Genomic DNA, 20574 nt, shown 5'->3' with positions numbered 1-20574 from the left:
TTCTTTATCTCTCTCTCTCTCTCTCTCTCTCTCTCTCTCTCTCTTTTGGTACTGGGGATTGACTCAGGACCTTGCACTTTTAAGGCAGGCGGTGGAACCACTGAGCTAAATCCCCAGTTCTCTTCGTCTCTTTCATAAGAATGAAGTCCTTAGTCAAAACCTGTATTTTACTAGTATTTCTTTCTGCTTTAGATTGAATATTTATTAGTACATACACAGTTCACAGCAAATATTTTGTGATTAAAATTAAAATTATTTCAATCAAATGCTGTAGGAAAAAAAGGTAACTTCATAGAATGAACTATCCTAACTCATTCTGGATAAGGCCTTGGCAAAGACTTTGGACTTATGGGGGAAAATAACACTGTGGCAGAGTCTATGATGATAATTTGTAGGAATGAGATGTTGGAAATAATTTTGCGAGTCACAAAAAGCAGAAATTCTGATTTCATAGAGTTTGGTTTGCTTAATTCCTTTTCTCATTGCTGACATAAAATACCCAATATCCAAAGTCAAAAGTAGAAAGGTTTATTTAGTTCACAGTTTTTAGAGGTTTCAGTCCATGATCAGCCAGCTCCAAGACAGGGTGGATGGCAAACAGCATCACAGAGGGAAATAATATGGCACACACAAAGCAGCAAAAGCAACAAGGGACCTTAAGCGCATCTTCCAGCCCCTTTTATTTTATCCAAGCCACTTAGGGTGGGTAGCACTCACACCCTTAATGCTTGTACCATGAATCAGTCACACACTCTAGACTGAGCCACGTCTGAAAAAGCCCCATCTAAGACTGCATGAGGCTTTGGGGGAACATCTAGACACAAGCCGTACATTTTTTTCAGCAACTATAGGATGTAATTGGCATGAAGTAGGTAGGGAAAAAAGAGCCAGGGCACTTACGTCTCTTTGCTAGCAAAGCAGGACTTCACGATACTACAAGTAATCATTTAAAATCAATAACAAATCAACTATTGCATTTCAATTGGTCAAACATACTTTGTCTTCTCCACTAAACTTTGGATTAAGTTCATTCGTAGTTATATGAAGCATTGTTGAAAATCCACAAATCATTATGTCAAATAAGAATCTTAAATTATATTGATTCTTACTATATGAGAATATTTGTATTTGTCATCAGTATCTCCCTCTCTCTCTCTCTCTCTCTCCTTTTTTTGTGGGACTGGGTTCAAACTCAGGACCTTGTGCTTACAAGGCATGTGCAGTGCCACTGAGCTAAATCCCTGGCCCATCAGTATCTCTTTTAATTCAACTTATTGCATTGTTACCTGTATCCTTTATATCTACATACTGGCATCACTTTCCAGGTTGGATGAGTGACAAACACATTACACTTTTATTTTTTTATATTCTTATTTATAGAAAATTATAATTTCAATATGAAATTATTTAAAACTAAAGATATGCAGTAAAAATAGTTTTTCAAGTGAATTTCAATCTACATCATTTACACATTTTTGTAAACAAGAAAATGTAAAACTGTTTAATGATTTGTTAAAAGCTAAAATATTATATTTATCCATAAAAATAGTACTATCGTACACTATGCTCTTTGGCCAAATATAGGAGTCTAGAAATTTATATTCTTTACTCTGTTTTCAATGGAAAAGCTAAAAAACAGCATTTTGAATAATGTGTGGATAATGTTCCAGTTAAGCAGAAAGGCCTTCCTACAAGAACACTTTTGAATTTTCTGTCTACTTTTTATATTCACAACACTGATATGGAAAAAGTAGGCATGGCAGGCGGAAAATACCTGCCTCTTAATTCTTTTTTTTTTTTTTGGTACCGGGGATGGAACTCGGGTCCTTGTGCTTGCGAGGCAGGCAGTGGAAGCCGCCTCTTAATTCTTGGAGCCTGTAAATGTGTCATGTGACAAAAAGGACCTTGCAGATTTGATGAACCCTAAACACCTGAGATAAGCAGATCTTCTGAAGATTACTCCGTGGGTTCTGGCTAACCCAAGGAATGCCTGGAGCTGGAAAATGGAAGGAAATGGATCTTCCCACTTGACTCTAGAAGGGACTGCACATCAGACTCTGAGCCAAACTGTGATGTTTTAAGAAACTGTGGAAGTTTTTAGAGCACATCCAGGAAGTCAATATGTGAATGACATAAAAAGTTGAAAATGTGAAAGAATTTATTGATATTTACAAAAAACAATATGGATGTATTGTTAGCAACCAAAAACTGAAGTTTCTACAAGAAGTTGAATTTTTTTCTAGTGACCAGTTTGAAATACAAAAATGTATGATTATAAAAAAAATGTCTACTGATAGTTCAGGTAGCATAATCGGAGCTGGGAGACCGCTCCCCCTCCACCCATGTGAATTTGGGCAACACCCCAGGGCCAATCATTCTTCGGTTGTTCTAAGAGAAGCAGAATAAAATAAAAAAGACCCTGGAAATCTCTATAGCTCCAGCCCACAGCACATGCGTGTTAGAGCTCCTGGCCTGAACTTCAGTAACCGTTTCCCCACTCCAACCTCATTGAAGGCTCATCCGTATGGACTGTATCTCATGTATGTCATTTAATCAGAGTGAACTTGGGACACACATGCATGCTGAAAGTCCTGAGATGACTCAGCACCCCGCCAATCATTCCCGTCAGTCTTATCCAGAGACACAGTGAGCTGCACCTGGTCTGGGTTCCACATCTCTTAGAATCCGAAAGCCTGATTCAAATGTGTGCTTCTTATTTTCCTTTTTCTCAGACACCAACATTCTGTCCGTTCCACATTCCTGTTTCTGCTGGACAGACCTATCTTGAGCACATCTTCCTGATACTTTCTTCTTTTTTTTTTGCTTTTTTGAGACAGGGTCTCACTATGTAGTTGAGACTGACCTGGAACTCACTATGTAGTCCTGGCTGGTCTCAAACTCACAGTGATCTTCCTGCCTCAGCCTCCTGAGTACTGGGATTACAGGTGTGCGCCACCATGCCCAGCTTCCTGTTACTTTCAATGAATGTGACTGGTTTCTTTTTTACCTTTGGATCTACTTTGTTTACCATACATAGGAGACGGAAATCCATTTGTCAGATCCACCAACCAGTCTCACGAGAGTACCAATCCCCCAGAAAATTATTACAATTTTTAGACTTCATTTGTGGATTACTTACTTCTGAATATGAATGTATGAATAGAATATGCTTCAAAACAATTTTTATAGAGCTGTGTTGGTTCATCCCTAATACTTAGAGCACACCAAGCACACATTAAGCACTCAGTAAATACCGTATTTTTTAAACACAGAAGTAATAATATGCCCAAAGAAACAAAAGAAATAATCTAACAATTAATTACTATCTTCACTTTTAGAATTCTCGCAGCTGTCATGCTTTTAAAAACAGTAAAAATCTCTGTTCACTATAATTTCCCTGCAGGAATATAAGTAATACAGAAAAACCAATGTATTGTCAAGAGCACCACAATGTGCCTTTGAAACATTAGCCACTTTCAAACTTTCTTCTTTTGTTTCTTCAGATATCACAGTGGAAACCATGAAATAAATCCAACCAACTGAAAACATTGTGCAAATCTAAGACAACATTAAACTGAAAGTAACAACTTTTAGATTAACTTATTGGCATCATTTATGACACTATATGACACTATAAACCATACCAAATACTGACCATAATTAGGATAACTTTGACAAGGGGAAAACACAAAGGGCTCTATTTTGAACTTCTAAAAATTGTTTTCTATTTAAAATCCCTTGTCCATATTCAAAAGTTCAATATTTTAAATTTATTTTGGTAAAATTTAAATAAAGGATAATACAAGGATGACAACAACTTGATGACAAAAAAGTTAAATGCAAGAGGGGCATGGTGGTGCTCGCCTGTAATCCTAGCACTCAGGAGGCTGAGGGGAGAGGATTACCTGGAATTTGAGGCCATCCTGGTCTATAGAGTGAGTTCAAGGACAGCCTGAACTACATAGGGAAACCCTGCCTCAAAACAAAAACAAAACAACAAAAAAAGTTAGATGCTTCCATTTAAAAACTAAAAACAAGACAATTTAGCAATTTAACCTAAGAGATCAGCTTAAAAATTCCTTTTGTATAATTCTGGCCTGAGAAAGTCTTTGATTCAAAAAAAGGAAAAATAAGTCACACATGTATAAATACTGAATAGTTTCTCTGGTGTGAAAAACTAAAATGGTACATAAGATCCTAATGATATAATTGATAATGTAAAATAGGAAGAAAAGGGCTAAAAGTGAGGGGAAATGGGAAGGGTAGGGGAAAGGTAATAAGGGAAAAGGAAAAAAACATGACAAAATGAAAAAAATGGAAATAAAGTATTTGTAAATAGGAAAGGGAGGAGGGGGTGAAGGGAGGGCAGGGGTGTAGGGAAAATGAGAACCAATGATATAATTGATAATGTAAAATAGGAAGAAAAGGGCTAAAAGTGAGGGGAAATGGGAAGGGTAGGGGAAAGGTAATAAGGGAAAAGGAAAAAAACATGACAAAATGAAAAAAATGGAAATAAAGTATTTGTAAATAGGAAAGGGAGGAGGGGGTGAAGGGAGGGCAGGGGTGTAGGGAGAAAATGAGAACCAAGACCTGTCATGTAAAGGTACAAGATCCCAATGATGAATGTAACTGTACTGTATACCTAAAATGTACTAATAAACTCAATGAGGAAAAAATAAATTAAAAAAACCAATATTTGAAAAAAAGCGCAATTTTGAGGATAAAATTTTATCTTAAATCTATAACAATAAGAGAATGATTAAGTAAAAATATGTTTATTTTAGTAGCATGCATTAAAACAAATACAATATGAAAGAAAATTAATATGAATGAAAATAAATGCATTATGACCTTAATTACTTTACTGCCAGCATGGCAAAAAAATTGGTAATCAATATGCTAAAATACATAATTTGTAGCAGTGCTAATAATCTTAATTGTATGCTACATGTTTACATGTTTTATGTTACATGTCACTGTTTTCCAAATTTCCAACTATGCATTGGTATTTTATAATTAGCGAATGCATTTTGTAATGAGTAAGAGTTGTAAGGTGAACAAGCCCTTCTTTTTCATTCAGCATTTTATGCACTGTAATCATGTGAATAACAGGAAAGCTTCTGAAGCCAGGAGCTGTTACAGGTCAAACCAAATAGCATCAATGTTTATGTTAGGTTGGATAGGAAGAACAAAAATCACCATAAGGAATGGAAGTCAATATTAACCATGAGCAGTCTGGGTGCTGTGGATAAGTTATATATACATATTTTATAAGGCAAAAGTTCTATTATTTTTGGCAATTTATCAGTGCTGCATCCATTGCTATTTAAACAATCACTAACATTATCCTTAATGTCTTAGAGGCCCAAGTTGTTCTTATTCTATAGCCAAATTGTACCTTTTCAGGCTTTTAGGATATACATTCTAGAACTTAGTAGAACTGTTTCTGATGACCTATGTAGTAATCTCATATATCACCATAGTTCAAACAAAAAATAATACATTGGTGGAATTCTTACTTACTGTGGTAGCACAATGAATGTCTTTCCATACTGTGGCTTCCCTGGAGAGATCAGAGACTTCAAACAAATTGTCTAGAATCACCTCCCCGATCATGTCATGTCTAGAGAATCTGTCAAAATCATATACACTGAAATGTAGTTTGCGGTTGCTTAGTTGATCATATACTACTGGAAACTGAAAAGTTTCATCAAATAGAGGATTTAGAGTCTTTCTGTGTACGCGGGTCTGAAATTTCTTTTTCCTATCTGGAAGAAGATACATCTTCACATATGGATCAGAAGTTCCTGTGAAGTCCTTTGCAGGGAGGTCTAAGGCTTTGATAATTTTAACAACTAGAAGTTCATTTTCATAATCATACTGGAGGGCAAAGTTAAGTTTCCCACAGATTTTGACGTCTTCCATTCTGTTACCCTCGGAGTCCACTGACTTCTGTTTGTAGAGCTCTGGTTTTATTCTCCCAATGCTGGTTGTTGTTTCTCCTCTTTGTAAAATGGGTTCGGTGCCCATGCTGAAATCCACACTGGACACCTGCATCTGTCTTGGCAGGTGCCTCCTGAAGGAATTGTGTCTGTACACACACACACACACACACACACACACAAAATTATTCAAACAGATTATTTGAATGACAACATTTTAAAATGGCATATAAACTTTCCCCAACTCCCCAGGTAATGAAAAGATTATATCTATATCTATATCTTTGTAGATACGCACACAAACACACACTAATCTACTTTGAAAAAACAGAAATTCAATATTTAAAGAAACCCAAAACTTGGAAACAGTCCAATTATCCATCAACTAGAAATTGGATGATTTTTTTATATATAAAAAATGAAATACTAGTCAGAGATAAAGAATGAGGAACTAGAGACATTTATAGCTAAGGGGATGCACAATGAAGCCCTACTCTTAAGTGAAAGAAATAGGACACACATGTGTAAATACTGATGAGATCGGGAATATTCAGGGTGGTATGGTCGTAGACACACACGTGTAAATACTGAATAGTTTCTTTGGTGTGAGAAACTGAAAGTGTAAATAAGGATCAAAATGTAGAACAGATAATGTGAAATAGGAAGAAACAGTCCAAAGTGGAAGGGGAAGTGAGAGGGATAGGGGAAAGGAAACAAGGGAAAGGAATAAATATGAGAAAAGGAAAAAAACGGAAACAAAGTCTTTGTAAACAGGAACAGGTGGAGAGGTTGAAGGGAGGGCAGGGGAATGGGGGGGGTGGGGAAAGAAAACCTCCTGAAATTCTGGAGTTCCCATACATATACATTATGAGCTTTTGGTATTTTGTATTTTCAATAATAAGGAAGTAATTATAAAGATTGCTATAGGGAAACATAACTACCAACAAAATTCAATATTGCGTGAAAAAATGCTATCTGTCCTGTGGGTATATGCAGATAGAAATAGCATATTGAGAAAGTATTTAAATGGCTGATTTCTTTTATCTGGATATCTGGGTCTCATGAATTTCATGTTTTAGTTACCACTAAATGTGTACAAATAATTAAAATGTGTTAATTATTCATAATTCTTAAATTAAGTGCACAATTACTTTAAAAAAGAATATAAAGTTCTAACAGCCCAATTTAGTAAAGTATACACTTATTGACAGAACTCTAAGGATAATACTAAAGTTAGAATTTATAATTTGAACCTATAATAATAGTTTTTAAAAATTCTATTTTCTTAGTTACTTTTACTACTCATCAAGTACACATTTCCAGAATTTTGAATATATAAACTTACTAATGTCTTTGAAATGTGATTTGCATTAAGATCTGCTTTTCTTATTCTTTCTCTATGATTTCCAGAATCAGTCACACCAACCTAAATGTCTTTTTAGTGCTGGCTGTTTTGTTTTGACCTGTCCTCAGTTTGTCCATCAGACTATTTGCCAGCTTTTGGAGTAGTCTAGTCCCATTACTCCAGATCTTCCATGAAAATGTTTAAATAGAGGGGATTCCACCCAAACTTCAACCAAGCTTGTCATTTTCTTCCTTTTGTTCTTAAAATAGTTCTCTTTCCCATAGTCAGTCTAGTGCTAACACTGTTATGAGTCTCTCATACTTGGACATATGTGGGTTGCTTTAAATCACCCTTCCTTCATCCTTGAGATTTACTCAACTTTGTAAATCCTGTTTCTTCCTAAAGAAAATCTCCTTTAACTAATCCTCCCATTCTGTTTCTGTTGCTCTTCAGTCCAGACCCTTGTCCACTCACACTCTCTCCCCGAGCCCTCAGCCTACACTTCTTACCCATTCAGCAGGGTCAGAGAACTCCCTTCACAACCCTGTTCACTTTTGCTGCCTACTGCATTAAATCCACACCTTTATGGCTCTGCTTGATTAATATTCAGTTTAGTGACGCACAGCTGATGAATGACTTCTTAAAGAATAATGAAAAGTTTAGTGAACATACAGAAGGGAGGATGTTAAATAAAGGAGAAAAAGCAGGGCAAAGGGCAAAGATGGGGTTAATTCTGGATTCCAAAGTTGGAGGGCTGAGTAAGACTTTACAGGAGTGGTGGGAAGACAGACTTCAGCTTCATATAAGGGAATATTTAAAAATATCTAGAGCCCGACAAACGTGGACCTCCACAAACTTGCAGTGTAAAACAAAGGTTCAATGTTTAAGAAAAGAAATTTGGCTTCAAGCGAGATGCTAGAATGTCGTTTTGTCATCTAAATTGCTGTGAATCCCTGTCATCCTATAGTTTTTTGATGGTTTATTGGTTTACTTAGCTATAACCATTAGGTGTTCATACGATGCGTTTGTTAAAATCAGAATTACAATCTGAGGTGTTTCCAAGTTCATCCTCTTATATTTAGCTGGCTTACTGCCTGTAACTAGACCGAAATATGGAACAACTGAGTATTCTAATATTTGCATGAAATGCTTAGAGCTGTACTTTCTCTATGGCTTTTTTACACAGAAGACAAAGAAAAAAAATAAGCTGAGAGTATCAGCAACTCTTTGCCTATTATTATTTACAGATTTCAAATAAAAGGGAAAGGGCTTATAGTTCAGTACACTCACTGTAAATGAAGATAAAAACTGCGACTGGTGGAACAGTGCCACAGGTGAAAATATGAAGATACAATGCAGCATATGTGGATGTTTCTCTTTCAGCATTCTGCTTGGCCTTACCACAGAATGACAGACTACAGTGCACTGCCACAGAAAACTGCAGAGTAGGACTGGAGGTTTCGAATACAGGAATTAGAATGAGAGAAAATAATATATGATGACAATTTGGGAGGTAAAATAGACTCATAAAAACAAGAACACAAAGAAATATACATTTGCATTTTCACATGCAAAATTAAAATGCACGCTTATTCTTTAGTTGTTTCTGATTAAGGCTGATATAATGAGTGCTTGTGATGTGGCAGGGATGGGTATAGACTCTTTATTCACTCACTCAGTCTTCATGTGACCCAGTGTCAACATTACGTTCTCTACCTTGCAAACTAGGACCCTAAGGCACACAGAAGACACCTACTCAAAGCTAGGCAGGTGGGAAAGTGCAAATTTGACTGAGGGAGTCTGGGGCTAATGGCCATACACTTGACTTCCATGCTGCACTGTGATATTCAAGGCAAACCCATTTAATGAAGTTATTTCACCAATTGTTTTGAGTAAACACACAAAATACTGAAAAGTGTTTATATGGGCTTTCATATGACTTTTCTCACTTAAATATGACATAATCCTGCAAGATCCAAAGTTTACTTGGTTTAACCAGTTGAACAACATATGGTCAGAGATGTTTACCATTTCCTTGATTAAGTGAGCAAGAGTTAAGAGGAAGCAAGGTATTTAATTTGTAAATAAAATTATAATTAGTATGGACAAAGTTCAGGGGAAGGTTATCATCATGGTACACTGCATAAGAAATGACATTCTGAAAATAGCAAAGTAAAATCTGTAATATAATTCATGCTATACCATATACTCCATGACAAGCTAAAATGTGACAGTAAGTGAAGAACTATTTCTATATAGAGATATACTTAGGATTACTTTCAACTGAGAAAATTAGCTAGTAATTAAAATTACATTTAGACCCCAATATTTCAGTTTCTGTAACTAAATGAGTATATATGTAAAAGTTTTTTTTTAAAAAACAATTTAAATGATCTGTTTCTGGGATCATACTTGTTTGAATTCATTGGGCATGCTATAAAATATATTTTGACCTTAAATTTACCCAGATGAAAAGGATCAGGAGCCTAAATTAGATTCAGGGAAAGGTCAGAGATAATTTATGAACATAAAAACAGTAAAAACAAAGACAGATTAGATGTATGGTTGTGAAGTAATAAAAAAGGACTATTACAGTCCAGTTTGCATATTCAGTGTTCCTAAAATATTTGAGATATTTTATTGAATAATCTAATATTCCTGTCAAAGTCACTTTCATTTATGGAACGAGCTTCTATTTTTTGTGAGCAAAAAAAATTTTCTTTTAAACTTCACACCCATGCACTTTTATACAACACAACTTTAATTTTCTATCCTCTGCTTAAAAATCATCACTTTCTTCTATATGACCTCAAATACAATCTGTGCAGCTATAAATCCCCTTCTAAAAGGAATCCAAGCGATAGAGCCTCTTCTAACAGGAATCAAAAACATAGTAACATTTTGTTCTTGAAAGCCTGGGTCCTAATTACAGGGTAAATGGTGCATATTCTAAGTCACAGTTTAGCTAGTCACTCAAGGAAAGCTTTAATTATTACAGCGTTGAACTATTGCCATGACAACAGAGATCTTCTTTCTTGCCCCCCCCCTTTAGAATGGGGATGGTTGGCTATATAGTCTCACACATACATCTAATCAATCAAGGGCCAGTTACTGGAGTATTCCCATGTACTCATCCTTCCAGCCTAGGGAGGCACCAGCCAATACTGCAGTGTGGGATCAGTGCAGGGCTGGAGTCCCACTGCAGACTGGCCTCAGGTGCCCTGTGAAGAGGAGGAAATGTTATGCAGTTTGTTACACTTGTTGGAATTTTGGTTTCCTCATCTATAAAACAGCCCTTTTCTAGTCCTTAAAAACAAAATGATATTATAGATGACTTTGAAAATAATACTCTTTTGTATCGCCATTCATTACTGTGAGAATTCAGGACACAAGAAGCCAAGGTGTAAATACCATAATGAACTCTAGTTTTGACAAGCTCAAATCCAAGCTTCCTGTTTGGGGCTTTAGTGACGGTACATAGAAGACTGATCCTGTGAGCACATCCAGGACTAGAGAGACCCTTGGACAAGTTTACCTCTTAGCACCCCGCAGTTCCCACAACCCTTTCATTTCAGTGTCTGTGTCATCTATTAAGTTAACTTTAGATATTTTTCAGAAATCAGAGGGGGCAAAACAAAAGTATCTTTACCAGTGCTTATGAATGATATTTATAAGGAATCTATCTCTTTTTATCTTAATATTAAAATCTGCATTGGAAATGGTTCTATATATTATAAATTACAGCCACATTTTGTAGATAAAGAGGCTCAAATGGGAAGGCAAAGTCCAATTTCTGATAAACAGTCTGCATTATTTATTTCCTGTTAAATTCCACTTAATCTGAGGCCAGGACAAGAGTGATTCATCATTACACAAATATGTGAACTTACATCATGTAAGGCACCATACGTATGAAGGTGAACAAAGTTGTATGAAATGCCACAGTGGATTTTTTTCATTAGTACAATGGATTTTAAAAAACAATGAGTTGACCTCTACATTCTTGGTATCTTCTCTGGTTGCTCTTGCCTTACTCCTTGGTGGGATCTGACTCTTCCTGAGTAACATCACGTCCTCTGGAGCCCTCTCCTCCTTCCCTGGGCTGGGCTGGTGTAGTTGTTCACTCCTCTAATTCCCCACGACCCCTCCACACCATTCTCCCTCGGATCATCACTCCCAGCGGAAGCTCCTCAACAGACCACATCTTCACTAGCACTTATTTTTAGTCACCTATTGATAACCAAATTGCTCTCTTTAAACCCTTCATTATTTTTATCTCTGGTTTCACTAACACTTTTTGACAGTATCTCTAATTCCTAGTAAAGTCAGTATTCCTTCCAGGTGTTCGGTATCTGGATTCACTGAATTCCTCCCCTCCAGTGACGTCCTGAACTGACCTCAATCACTACGGAATCCACAAAAAACTTGATGATTGTCAGGAACTACACAGAACTCCAATTTCAGGTGTGCCTCTCTCTGATCAACATCTCCTCCCTTGCCAAGTTCTTTTACTTTATGACTCTACTTCTCATTCTACTTTGCTGCTCCTACTGATGTAATCATGGGAGTGGCTTAAAGATTCAACTCTGGTCTCTCATCTGCATTCTTCTCTTTGATAATATCTTCTGGCTTTAGATACCATCAGTATGTTGAGGACCCCGAATTTATATACAAAGGCTGATTTAAAAAGTGTTTGCTTAAACAACAACAAAAAATTGTTATAATTAAAGACACACTGACATTAACCCCCTCAAAATGTACCCCCTTTCTTCCAACGCACTTATCCCATTGTTTTTGCCACCTTCTGAAGCAGTTGTAGAGTCCTCTTCTGTGAGAGTCTTTACGAGGTGGGATAAAAACTCTGGCGAATGCTGTTGAGTGCCATCCAATAGCAAACATTATAATGTGTCCTCATCCACCTTACTCAACTGATCTGGTTGCTATAAAACTTCTGGCTTTCCCTCAAAGTCAAAATGAATACGTAAGGTGAACATTTGGAATCAATTTAGGATATCAAGGTAGCTATGACAGTGCAATTAAAGACCCAAAAGAGGACTCCAGAATGGCTTTAGAAAATGGCAAGACTGATGGACTAAGTGCATTGGAAGCAAAGGTGAGGATTTTGAGAGGGATTAATGGCAATGTGTCTTTTACTAGAGAATATTTTAAAAAAATATAAACACATGCTGTATTTTTTTTAATCACTTCTCCGATGTATCTCAGGTCCTCCCTAGAACTTCAGTCCTTTTCCAGTTGCTTACGGCACCTCTCCATTTATAATTCTCATGGAATTCTTCAAGGAAAATGGTCCAGAGCTCCAATTCGCTGTATGCAGTCTTATCTGTCTCGACACAGTTCTTCCAAAGCACTGAAGCCATCCTTGATGCCTCCCTTCCATTCACAGGTCCCAGATAATCTGCCTAGCTATTTTGCTTGTTTTACTTTCAAAACATGTCCTTATGCCAGTCAGGAACGGCTCATGGCCATTCACTGCCACTGCCTAGGACTGAACGAAGCACTGTGACCTCAAAACTGGACTATAACCTCTTTTGGGGTGTTTTCTATTTCTATCCTCCAGCTCCTACGCTCAGAGTCTGTCAGTGAAAAATCAGACAGAGTAATGCTTCAGATTTAAAACCCTCCAGTGACTTCCCATATTACTCAGTAAAAGCCAAACTAGTTTTGTTCCCTAATCAAAAACATACCTGGGGCATAACAAATATTCAATAAATATTATTGAATAAACTGATTATAAATATTTTTTGCTGAAAAATTTAGCCATATGAGTGACTTATATTTCAATATTAAAAACTGGGGAAACAACTGACTTTAGCTTCAAGTATGTAATAAAATGGTTAAAATCTATTTGAATAACATACCTTTATTCTGTACAAATAATTTATAGGCAAATTTTCTTTAATGGCAATAAATAAAACAAAATTCAGTTATTTAAAAAAATACTTGCCTTGACCTCTAAGTTAAGAAAGCAAAAATATTATAAGCTTTTCCTTTTTATATAACACATATTTAAAGGAATGCATAGAAAGTAAACAGTCTGTGTATTCCATTTTATAAAAAGAAGAAAAGAAACAAGATAGATTTGTAGCTAAGTGGATGCACATTGAGGCCATACTCAAGTGAAATTAATAAGTCACACACGTGTAAATACCAAATAGTTTCTCTGGTGTGAAAAAGTAAAAGTGCAAATAAGGACTAAAATGTATAATTGATATTGTGTAATAGGAAGAAAAGTCTAAAAGCATAGAGGAAGCAGGAGGGGTAGGGGAAAGTTAAAAATGAAAAAGAAAAACCTGTGAAAAAGGAAAACATGGAAACAATGTCTTTTTGAAGAGGTTAGGGTGGAGGGGGTGAAGGGAGTGTGGAGGAATGGGGAAAAATAAGAAACAAGGTATACCATAGAAAGGTACAAGATTCCAATGATGACTATAACTGTGTTGTGTGCCTAATATGTACCAGTCAATTTAATAAAGATTAAAAAACTTATTAATTCTCTGTTTAGGGGATCAATTACACTGAAATTAAAAATCAAATTCCATTCCAAATCCTGAACCAATACTTTGATTAGCCTCACTAGGCTCAAATGAAGAGCTTTTGACAAAACCACGTGCACCTGTGAAATGCCTTTTCACCAGCCCAGGGAGGGGTCACGTCTCCATCTATAGATTCATAAGTCGGGTCCAGTTTGTCAGTGTCCCGTTACTAAGCAGGGCTTCTTCACATGAAACTAAGTAGATACGAGGGGCAAAGGACATGTCTAAGAAAGTGGTATGGGAGGAAAAGTCAGAGCAGACAAAAGATGTTTTCAGGAGCCATCTAGAAGACCTTTCAATGACCACATCTGGAACAATTTAAGGGTCAGGTGGTGACTGGGATGGATTATATGTAATCGAATAAAACAAATGAATACGAGGCCTCATTGAAGTCAACTGATTTACTTAAACAGAAAGCTACATAATAAATCTGCTAAGCATCATGAACTAAAAATCTGCTATAATAGAGGGTTTGGAGATCAGAACACACTAGCACTACTACCACATCTAGTTGGTCCAATATTAAATTAATGAATTTTGAATGTCTTTTAAAGATATCAGATCTAGGGAGAAAAATGACCTAGTGAGAAACTATAGGAGGTTGCTAGGAAAATCTAAGTTTCTTATTCCTCTTAGAACTAGAAATATAAGAAATTCACACTCCAAACTTCACTTTCTTTCAAAGAGTGTAAAAAAGGGACAGTTTTCTTTCAAGAAATCTGCAAATATATGAAATTTTGTCATTTCAGTAATATGACTTTATATTCCCCCACCCCTGCCTCTTTCCGTATTGTGGGTTGAATTTACAGACTTTGCACTGTGCTATATCTCCAGTCCTTCTTTTTTAAAAAATTTACTTTTGAGACAGGGTTTCACTAAGTTCTTGAATTACGCAAGCTGCCATCAAACTCGCTATCCTCCTGCCTCAGTTCCCAGAGTACTGAGATTACAGGAGTGGACCAACACACCAGGCCTTTTTCACTTTTTTAATATTTCAGGTTGGCTGAGATTTTACATGAGGAAATGCAACTTGTAAAAGTGATAATCAGAGTGGGCAACCAGGCTTACACTTAGGTAATTTTCTCCCCCCCCCATATTAAGTTTATTGGTACATTTAAAGCCAGCAATACAGTTACATTCGTCATTGGGATCTGGTACCTTTACATGACAAATCTTGGTCCTTATTTTCTTCCCCATACCTCTGCCCTCCCTTCACCCCCTTCAACCTTCCCTATTTAAACTTGGGTACAACTTTCATTATGAAAACTCATATATTATTTTAATAATGGGTAGCATAAATTTTTGATTAAAACTGGTTGATATTTGTATTAAACTACACAGCATGAGCAAAAAAAAAAGTAGTAATCAGTTTGGTGAATATTCCTTGGCAGTTGTTGACTCACAAATTAAGTTGTGTGAACATACTATTTTATATTACAAAACAAGAAGACAATATAGAATATCGATTGAGACTTTAAATATTTAAAAAAGTCTCAAGAACAACTGGTTACAATAATAAATCCAATAACTTATTTTATAGTATTACTGGAACCCTAGAGAGTCTTCTGACATTACTTATGTATTTTAGACCCATGAAATAACTTTGAAGCATTACTGGGTACCTGAAAGTTGTCTTGACCCTAATTCTGTATTTTAGTGCTACATATCCACACAGTTTACCATTTTAGGGCTTCCCTAACTTTACAATGTTTCCAACTATCACGAGCTCACCTAGCGAGCACAGGTATGGTTTGGAAAAAAATAAACCTAGTCCTTCAACTGAGTTTATCTACAAAGGTGGTGATGAAACTGTGGCACACGTTTTTTCTTTTAAGACGAAAGATGTTAATGTATGAGTTGTTTTTTTCTAAACTAAAACCTCGGAATTCGGGTCTCGTCACAGTGTTCACACATTGTGATAAATAAGTGGGTTTTGGGTTGTAGTCTGGGCACCCATCTCTAAAAGGTTCGCCATCACTGCCTCCACCCCTGTGCTACTACTTTTGTACTGTATTGCCGCTGGTGCTTTGAGATTACCCATTGTCACATCTATCATCCATTCCTAATCCTGTTGCTACACTGGAATCTTTATAATGGCAGACAGTGACGTATCACTTTTCATCTTTTTTATGCATTTCATCCTAAACATATCCTGGGACTAAGGGACTGTCTCTTAGAGTTTACGACAACAGTGTACTCTGAGACTGCCGTGACTAAACATCAAACTTCCCAAGAAGTCTTTGTAAAGCAGTATCCAGTCAACTTAGAATTAGTGCTGCTATAGAAGAAATACTTTTTAGTTCAAGAAACCGAGCTCTTCAAGTTTGAATCTCTTTGTAAATTTCTGCATCTGGCCTTGGTTTAAAGTTATCCCGTTTTACAAAGAAGAAAGCAAATACACATTTTAATAAACGAGATTACTTATCTGCCCTGAATTACTGTTTTATGAACTTTTATTTCAAGAAGCTAGAACACAGGTCTTCCCTTAGTCTGGAGAAGCATTGCTTCTTGCTATGATAGCTGCCTGCCTATCTCTTAAACTCTCCCTTTATGTAACCTCTTGTTTTCCTTTCCTTAGAATGGCTTGGAATGCATAATTTCAATTTCTGCTATCTCTTGAGAGAAATTTAATCTTTACAGTAAATAAAGCTATGGAATCCTGTTATTTTTATGTAATTCTTCATTTTCTTTGATAAGGTACATTGAGTATTCTTTCTGTCACTGGGTGTGATCATCTTAAGAATTACTTTTCTCATCAACCATAGCTAATTGTAAGTACTGTAAATCCATCAGCATGCGTGAGCCAGTGATCTCCCCATGTAGATTTTCCTGCTTTCGTTCAAGTTAAATTGGAACTCCTGTTTTGTAATCACTTTAAGTAGGTACCAACAATCCTCTCCAACAGTGACAAACCTATGTAACTCTTCATCTTCAAGAAATGATTTTGCCATTCTCTACTTCACCTGCACACCATAATGAATATACAGAAATTGGTTCTAGTGCTCATCCCTCTGAGGATACCATTATTAACCTCCTAACATGAGCACTGCTACCTCACAGCATGATGCTATCTTTAAAAGAGCAAAGTGAAGTGATGATCTGTCAATCAATAGCTTGCAATTGATGCTTATTATGTACCTACACAGTGCTGGAAATTAGGAAGCAGGTGAGTAGGTTGAACACCTTTGTTCTCTGACAATTTAGGATTTAACTTGGCAAACAGCTGGAGCTCAGTAGTAAGAGACTAATTAATTGCTAGCTTGTAACTACAGATTTAAATAACAAAGGATAATAGCTTATAATTGGGCAGAAAAGTAGATTGTCAGGTGCATTCTCTGTGAAGATCTCATAGTAGATTAATAAAAGGGTTCATCATTTAGACAAAAGAAGCAATGTGAACAAAAATATAAAGGCAACAAGAGTTGAGGTTTTTAGGGAGGCTGATAAATAAGACCTTGCACCTCTCTCATGGGCATGAAATATCCTATTTGGATAGACAAGATAAGGTCCCTAATTCATTTATTAATTCTTCAATTCAACAGGTATATCCTGATTTTCTATAGTGATTTCTTAGGCAGCAAACAGCACTACAGAAATGAATGAAGAGTTTTTGCTTAAGAAAACAGCACAGAGCTCTAGGTGTGGGGGTATACTAAAAATCCAAAAAGTTATAATGGCGCCTTGGTACAGTCAGCTTGTAACAGTCTTCAGTGTCAGGTTTTAAAAGGCATAGTATGACAGAAGTGTCACTTGATGATTTTTCTAAGGGATCTTGGATCCCTTACTAATTTTGTAAGGTTTCTCTTTTTTACTGCTGGTTGCTATTTCCTGATTTTTACTATGCCTGTAATAGTGTATTAGTTTCCAATTACATAGATGTATGCCTTGTCCTACAGTCTGTCCCATAAACCACTGTCAAATTAATAGTATTTTAAAGCATAACTCTTATCCAACTGACTTGTGCTGTAAATACTGTTGACAGGACAGCCCCTGGATATCCCAGCCTCTGTTTCAGAACTGCCCTATGCTTTAATTCCAGCTGACTTCATTTTCCGTTATTCCTCCACTCGACTATTTTCTGATCAAGGTAGCTTATCCACTGTTTTTATAGCAAGATTTCCTATTCTATAACTTCTCGTGAATAATGTGTTTATCTGGGATGCATGTCCTCTCCCAATTGTCACACACAACATGTGAATTCCGTTTCCTTTAGCCTCTGCTTAGTGGAAGCTATAACTCAACTGGAAATAATTTCTCTAGCCTCTAATTTTCACCAACACACAGTTGACACTTGTATAATTCTTTAGATTGAAGTTGATATCTTGTATCTTAACCCTACATAATATTGTATCTTTCCTCATAGCTCCTTACACCTTTCAGGGTAGAGAGAACATGTAGAATATGCTGACTTTATCAAGTAAGGTGAAAGGATGAATAAATAGACAACAAAATGGGCATTAGAAGAATGTTATTAATGAAGAAATTCCTGAAACCATCTGGGCCACTGGGTGCCCAGATAGGCTGATGGGATCAACCATCCACACATTGGAGAAGGTAGGCCAGAAATTGGGAAATGTGGCAGTTTCCAGCTCTGCTGCCAATTTCTAGAACTACTGGAATATTGTTTCAGTACACAGAAAAATAACACTTGAAGGAGTATGATGTCATCGACTCTGCGAACCACATAAAAGGAAGACTCAAAAGTAGAGCAGAGCTAGAACTAATAAGGTTAGGAAGCCAAGCACAAACGTTATTTTGTGTGAGTTTCTGTGCATGCATGTGCATGCAGGTTTGACTTGGCCATGTCTCAGGGAAAAGTTGGCACCGAGATGAATAATCTGATTTACAGTAATGTACTCTCCATCTCTATGTCCAAGTGAACTGCATAATGAACTCTGCAATTTCCTCTTCCTCTCCAAATAAAGGTAATTTCTAGAATGATGAAGTAATTAATGTAGATGAGGGTTTTTGAGAAATAGGGGTAATTGAGTTTTCTACAAGGGATTTGTCCCAAGGTCAAACCAATTTGGAATCATGAATTTAGTCATTCTCAACAACCACCTGCAATTTCAAAGTCCTAACTGAGTAAAAGAACAGAAAGACTCCTCTTCTTTCGCCTCCAAGCTATCTGTCTTCAGGTGACTTTATTACCAACATCTTTACTTGCAGAAATAGTATATGGCATTGGCTGGACAACTTAAAATGTGTTCCATTAATCTGGATAAATTTGAGTTCTTAACTCTTGCCAGTTATGTGAATTGTTTAATTTCTCTGGTCTTCAGTTAACTCACAACTAATGGGGTTTATTAATAATACTTCATGCTGGTTTGTGAAGGATTAGCAAGAAGGGTACTGTCACATAGTAACTAAATTGCAAGAGCCCCAAACACTTATTTTTCCTCTTAGCCACTCACTAAGATCCCCCTGTGAAAGTACCAAGCTAAGCTGTGCTTTTTCCTATGTATACAAACCTACACGATCAATGGATTGAATAAATACATACCTATTTGCCTACTAAATCAGGCATAGTAAGAGATTATCAACAATTGGGAAATAAGAGAGAATAACAATGCACTGTTACTGAAGTTATGCGACTCTTGTCTCTTAAGACATTGTACAGTACTCGCCTCTCTTGTGATGATGTAAATTCGAAGAAGTAAATGAAATGATACCAAAATTCTAGAAAAAAGATAAATTTGTATTGTTTTATTCCCTCTTAGAAAATATCAGATATATACAGTTAAATTGTGCTTTTTGAGAGTAAAAGTTTTTCCCAATTGTTTTTAATTTCACATAATTGCTGTGATATCCAAGGATAACTTTGGTATCTATACTACCAGACTTTATTGTCTCTAGAAGCCAAGTCTTGTCCAAAGCCAAGTGTTCATGAATTTTTTTTGCACTTACCCTCTCATTGTGCTCTAGCTAAGGGTAAGCAGGGAAACTGTCTATATTCAATAGATAGCATTTTGGGGATGGAAATCCCCAGATTTCAAAAAATGCTGATGAATTCAATATGTCTTCCTTAACTGAGTTCACTTATGTGACAGGTACTCATCAACTAAAGGAACTGAGCAAGTGTGAGAGCCAACAGGTATTCACAGCTTTTGTTAGTGCAGTAGTTCCCTCAGCTTTCATTTTACTTTGTTTTAGGTGACTGTCTCAGTTACCTGTGGCCAACAGTAATCATCCCTTTGCCTGGCACATCCAAGTGCACACGATCCTCACTGTGCAGTCACTCAGCAGCCGTGGAGGATGCAGGACGACCGGCACAGTGCCTGTCTTGAAGCAGCCCTTTGGTACTAGTCCGACTACCACGTACAGCCTCCATTACTGATGCCATTTTGCTTCTTTACAGAGGCCCTGCCATCGTCACAGGAGGGGCGAGTACTGTACAAGGTCTTAAAGGAGACAAGAGTCACATAACTTCAGTGACAGTGCATTGCTATTCTCTTGTATTTCCCAATTCTTGATAGTCTCTTACTGTGCCTGATTTAGTAGGCAAATAGGTATGTATTTAGTCAATCCATTGATTGTGTAGGTTTGCATGCACAGGAAAAAGCATAGCTGAACTTGGTACTTTCACAGGGGGATCTTAGAAGGCCTCCCACAAGGACAAAGGGAAAAATTGTATTTTAAAAGTGCTTGGTTGTTATAGTAAAACTGTTGAGCATCTGAAAGCTTTGTGCAAATTAAACATCATATTTGCTCCTAGTTTTCAGAAATAATAATATTA

At 36.5% G+C, this 20574-nt stretch overlaps 1 protein-coding gene across 1 annotated transcript in view; it reads right to left on the bottom strand.

Annotated features, from left to right (window-relative positions):
- Positions 1 to 20574, bottom strand: part of Syt10 (synaptotagmin 10) — a 104436-nt gene that overhangs the window by 22802 nt on the left and 61060 nt on the right. Inside the window, exon 4 of the mRNA XM_010629776.2 lies at positions 5524 to 6091. Within this exon, the coding sequence (XP_010628078.1) occupies positions 5524 to 6091 (568 nt within the window). The remainder of the gene's footprint in view (positions 1 to 5523; positions 6092 to 20574) is intronic.

Source organism: Fukomys damarensis, unplaced genomic scaffold (genome assembly GCF_012274545.1).
Source record: "Fukomys damarensis isolate Sample0158 unplaced genomic scaffold, DMR_v1.0_HiC HiC_scaffold_15, whole genome shotgun sequence".
Taxonomy (NCBI): domain Eukaryota; kingdom Metazoa; phylum Chordata; class Mammalia; order Rodentia; family Bathyergidae; genus Fukomys; species Fukomys damarensis.
This window is presented reverse-complemented; position numbering and strand designations above follow the sequence as displayed.